Below are 5,300 nucleotides of genomic sequence, written 5' to 3' on the forward strand. Positions count from 1 at the left end.
ACATAATAAAATATGTATTACAAGCACTAAGGGCTGTAGCTCAGTTGGTAGAGCACCTCGTTTACACGCGCGCCTATGTTTTTCAGGGGAGTGCATCATGCAATCAAAAAATGTGATCTTATTGAGAAATCGATGTCTTACAAAAAAAATAAAAAAAATATGCAGTGATATTAGAGAAGGGGGTGTTAGTTTTAAAAACACTAAAGATATTAATCCTCAAGTGATTTGTGATACTTTAGAAGCTTCAAAACAAAATACTAAAGATTCCAATTCAAATGCAAAATCCCCTCTTTTTGATACCATTAGTGAAATCTGTAGTAGCAAAAACAAAGGGAACGAATCTTATTTGGCTCAATTTAATGACGGAGATGAATCACAAAAGCAAAATAATATGAAAAGTTCATTCAAAGAAGAGTTATTAAAGTTTGGTGGTGTTATGGATAAGTTGGCGGTCGAAGAGTTGCCAAAAAGATTGTCAAAAGCATGAGCCTAGCCTCATGGAACACCCGAGGCCTAGGTAGTATAAATAAAGGTCGAATGACGGGTGATTTAGTCAATCATTTTCAAGTACAATTTTAACAATTCAAGAAACGATGGTCAAACAAGTTTCTCAACCCATTTTAAATTCAATATGGAAAAACCAAGTTTTTCAATACGTTCAAGTTAGTTCTACCGGGCGTTCCGGTGGTATTTTATCCATTTGGCGAGATGATTGTTTTTCTTTGTTAAATCAATGGTCTAACCGTTTTTGGATAGCAACTTTGTTAAAGTACAAGCCTAATCAAAGGGTGGTTTTCATTATAAACATTTATGCTCCCCAACATGAGCAAGATAAAGGTTTTGCTTGGAATCATATTGTTACAATGGTTAATAATTGGTCGGGGCCTATTTGCTTATTAGGCGATTTTAATTCGGTGTGCAAGGAGGAAGAAAGGTTTAGGGAAATTATTCACCCGGCCGAATTAGTTAACTTCAATAACTTCATTTTATCGGCTAACTTAATCGATCAACCCTTAAGTAATGATGAATTCTCTTGGGAAGGTCCCTAAGGCAAACAATCTCGTATTGATAGAGTTATGGTTAATGCTAGTTGGTTGCAATTATCTCCCGATTCAATTTTAATTGCCGGTCAACCAATGTCTTCGGATCACAAGCCTATTATATGGGGTAAAAAATTGCAAGATTGGGGTCCCAAACCGTTCTGGTTTAACAATCTATGGTTAGAACAACTCGGTTTCATGGATATGTGTTCTAATTCTTGGTCCTCTATGGACTATGTCGGTTGGAATGCTTTCGTGTTAATGAAGAAACTTTGGTCTCTTAAGGGCGAATTAAGGTTGTGGAAGAATCAACAATTCCATCTATCACAAAACATCATGAAACAATGTGAAGAAGAGATTCGTAAAATAAAAGACTTGTTCAAAATTCGTAATTTAACCCCCGCATAATCTATCTTACTTGTTAATTGCAAAAACAAAAGAAGACAACTTGTGATACGGGATGAGGCAAAAAAGAAATTACACTCTCGCATTACTTGGTTGAAACTTGGTGATAAAAACACAAAGTTTTTTCACCTAGTTTCACGAATAAAGCAACAATCAAATGTAATTAGTGGCATGGAAATCGTAGGCATTTGGATTGAGGATCCTTGTGTCGTTAAAAATTACACCATGAGTTATTTTCAAACCTTATTTGCTGCAAAACAGACCACGATTTTTCCTACTGTTTTCTAGGCTGATCTCGATCTTAACAGACTCACGGCCCAACAAGCAGAAACTTTAGAAGCCCAATTTGAGGTTGATGAGATTCGAAATGTTGTTTTTGGTTCCGAAGGAAAATAAAACCCCGGGCCCGGATGGCGTTTCCTTGAAGTTTTTTAAGACGGCGTGGTTGTTTATTGAAGCCGGCATTGTTGGCGTTTTCTCACAATTCTTCTCGCGCCCCACTTTTCCGAAAGGTTTTAACTCTTTTTTCATTGTTTTAATTCCTAAAACAAATACAACACATGCGCCCGATTAGTCTTATTAATGTACCTTACAAAATTATTGCCAAAACTTTAGCCAATCGGTTAAAATGTGTAATTTCTAGTTTGGTTAGCAATAACCAAAATGGTTTCGTTCTGTCAAGGGAACTTCTAGATGATGTCATGCTTGTTAACGAAGTAGTCAATTTGGAAAAGAAAACAAGAAAACCGGTTATTTTGTTGAAGCTAGACTTTTCAAAAGCATACGATAGCGTTTCACACACCTTTTTATTACAAGTTTTATCACACATGGGATTTGGGAGCCGTTTTGTCAAATGGATAAAATGTTGTATTTCAAACATTAATTTTTCGGTCCTCCTTATTGGATCCCCATCAAGTGAAGGTGTCATGATGTTTAGAGGTTTAAGGCAAGGAGATCCTTTATCTTCGTTTTTAGTTATCCTCGCTGCGGAAGTGTTAAGTAAAATTTTGTCCAACGATTTAGCTAACGGAAATCTTCAAGGATTTAAGGTTTCTAATACTTTGCGGGTCAACCATTCGCAATTTGTGGATTACCCCATTCTTTTCGCTTTCCCCTCGTTTCATGAGTTAACTCGGATCAAGGAGATTCTTGGGTCATTTTCGCAAATGTCGGGCCTTAAAATTAATCAATCAAAAACTTTATTATATGGCATTCATATTTCAAGGATCGAATTGAGAACTTTTGCGGATTTTATGGGGTGTGAAGTCGGATCCTTTCCTTTAGATTACCTAGGGATTCCTATCGGGTTCGCTAGTAATCGAATTGCCATGTGGGATCATATTGTTATGAATTTAAAAGGAAGCTTGCCGGTTGGAAAGGTCGTTGTATATCCTTTAGGGGTAGGCTCCTTATGATCAAAGCGGTTCTATCAAGCTTGCCTCTCCATTTTATGGCCTTTATAAAGCTCCCGTTTCGGTTATTAAACGTTTGGAAGCCTATCGTACAAATTTCCTTTGGGGTGGGGATTGTTTGAAGAAAAAGACGTCTTTAGTAAAGTGGGAAATGGTTTGTATTCCAATTAAATCGGGCGGTTTAGGTGTAACTCCCCTAAGATCCAAAAATCTTGTTCTCTTAGCAAAGTGGTGGGCCAAGTTAAACTCTAACAAAAATCATGTTTGGCGAGCGTTGGTTTGTTCTTCTTTTGGCCGATCATTTACCGGTAAGTTGATTAATAACGTTTCCTCCTTTTCAATCACAAAAACATCTTCACTTTGGAAGAATGTTCTTAATCTTCAAAGTGATGAAAACATGGCGAATTCGGTTGGGCCGAATTGTTGGAAATGGAAGCTCCGAGACGGTTCTCAAATATCATTTTGGCATGATGTTTGGGTCGGTAATTTAGCTCTTCGGGATTGTTTTCCTACGCTTTATGCTATATGTTCCGACCAATACTCTTCTGTTAATGCATTCTGTTATTGAGATGGGCCTTGATACGCAAGTAGGCTGGGTCTTAAAACTTAATGGGCCTGTTATTTTTGATGATCATGTGTTGGGGTGTTCCCTGCTCCAGGAACTCTCTGTTATCCGAACGTCTATTGGGGAGGACGTGGTTGTATGGTCTCCTTCTATTTCGGGTAATTTTAATGTGGCCGAGGCCATGAGACTTCTTGTTATTGCGGATAATGCTAATTCTCCGGATTGGAAAAACCTTATTTGGAACAATCGGTTCCCTTCCAAGATTTCTATTTTTCATTGGTTGGATTGTAATCGTAGTATACCGGTTAAAGATACTCTCATCCGAAGACATATTATTTCGGCTCATAGTTCTTCGTTTTGCGTTTGGTGCAACTCCGAACCCGAAACCGTAGATCATTTGCTTATCCATTGTTCTTGGTCTTAAAAGTATTTGGCCCGCCCTTTTTAATTGGTGGAACGTGAGATGGGTTATCCCGAAGTCTATTTTGGAGTTCTCTAGTGATTGGTTTTATAGGATGGGCATTAGAGATAAAAAGTTTTGGAGGTTAATCGGCCCGGCAACAATTTGGGCTATATGTATGGCAAGAAATGATTTCATATTTAACGCCAATTACACATGTTGGAAGTCCATTGTTCGCCAAATCAAACTCAAAGTATTCTCGTGGGCGACTTTTTATAAGTTATGTTATTGTCATCAATTTTATTTATGGGATTTTAATCCCGGTATTTATGTTTGTCGGCTTAAGCTTAGTTTGTAGCAATTATCCTTTGTAATTAAGCCGATTGTAGTTCTTTGTAATCGTTCCCTTCATCGATTTGATGAAGGTTTATTAATATAATGTTCCACTCTCGCCGAAATAAAATAAAAATAAAAATAAATAAAAAGAAAAGTATGCTATTTAAGCTTATTTAAAATTATTCATCTCTCCGTTTATATTCTTTATGTAACAGGCCATCCCTTCTAGATCTATCTATATATTTCTGATTCAAACATACGTACGGTTAAGGTTTAGCAAGTGGAATATGATATTGGCTGATGACTACAATATGTAATAATGAAGGGATACTGGCAGTTGTCGACCAATTTAGTGATTTACTCGTTTCATATCATTTCAAACCTCTTGATGAATCTTATACCACTTTTAACCAAAGTTACAAACTGGATGAACCGGACCAATGGGGTACCAAATAATATGCCACTATGCAGATATTACAATGATAGTAACCAAGTACACTCGGTTTAATCCAAAGCACATCGGGTACGCATTGCGCGATGGTGTGTGAGGAGTTTCCTCTTAAAGTGTGTGTGGGTAGCATATGATCGCGAAGGTGATTCAGTCCCCTCTACATGATGCCGATACTACCGTTCTAAAAAAAGATTATATTATGTTGACCTGTAAGCATTTTCTATACAAAATTGCAGTTATATGTAGTCATGTAAAAGTCAGGCAAATGGGCCAACTAGTCATGGACTAATCGCGTATGAGTAGTAGTCAGATGTGACTCGACCAAGTCGGGCAAAAAGTTGGTCAACACAAGTCAATGTTGTTCAAAGAACCAAACTAAGTCAAATTTGGATTTATTTGGTCAAATGTTAAATAGTCCCCGACTTAGCAGATTAGCCTCTACAAGATCCTCCGATTAGTACCAATCAGCCCGCTAGCGACCTTTACAACCACAGTTATATGCATAATTTTTTGAATATGACAAAATTAAAACTAAATCACACATTCGATCTGTTTTTTACCATGGCAATTTTCAAGGTTTTATGTGCTTTTTAGACATCTTAAATAACTTCAAACATGTATTCTGGGTAATAACCAAATCAAATTCAATTGAAACTCAAAAAAGATCAGAAATATATCTTACAAAAAAATA

The 5,300-nt window shown here is 36.8% G+C and overlaps 1 protein-coding gene across 1 annotated transcript; it reads left to right on the plus strand.

Annotated features, from left to right (window-relative positions):
* Positions 1-3,408: 3,408 nt before the first annotated feature.
* Positions 3,409-3,846, plus strand: LOC139870329 (uncharacterized). The gene has a single exon (XM_071858156.1). It carries the CDS (start codon positions 3,409-3,411, stop codon positions 3,844-3,846), a length of 438 nt encoding a protein of 145 aa, XP_071714257.1.
* Positions 3,847-5,300: the final 1,454 nt, after the last annotated feature.

This window comes from Rutidosis leptorrhynchoides, chromosome 10 (assembly GCF_046630445.1).
Source record: "Rutidosis leptorrhynchoides isolate AG116_Rl617_1_P2 chromosome 10, CSIRO_AGI_Rlap_v1, whole genome shotgun sequence".
In the NCBI taxonomy this organism is placed as follows: domain Eukaryota; kingdom Viridiplantae; phylum Streptophyta; class Magnoliopsida; order Asterales; family Asteraceae; genus Rutidosis; species Rutidosis leptorrhynchoides.

What these genes read in the sequence shown, in the direction of transcription:
- LOC139870329 (XM_071858156.1), top strand. Translation starts at nt 3,409, where the DNA reads ATGCATTCTGTTATTGAGATGGGCCTTGATACGCAAGTAGGCTGGGTC.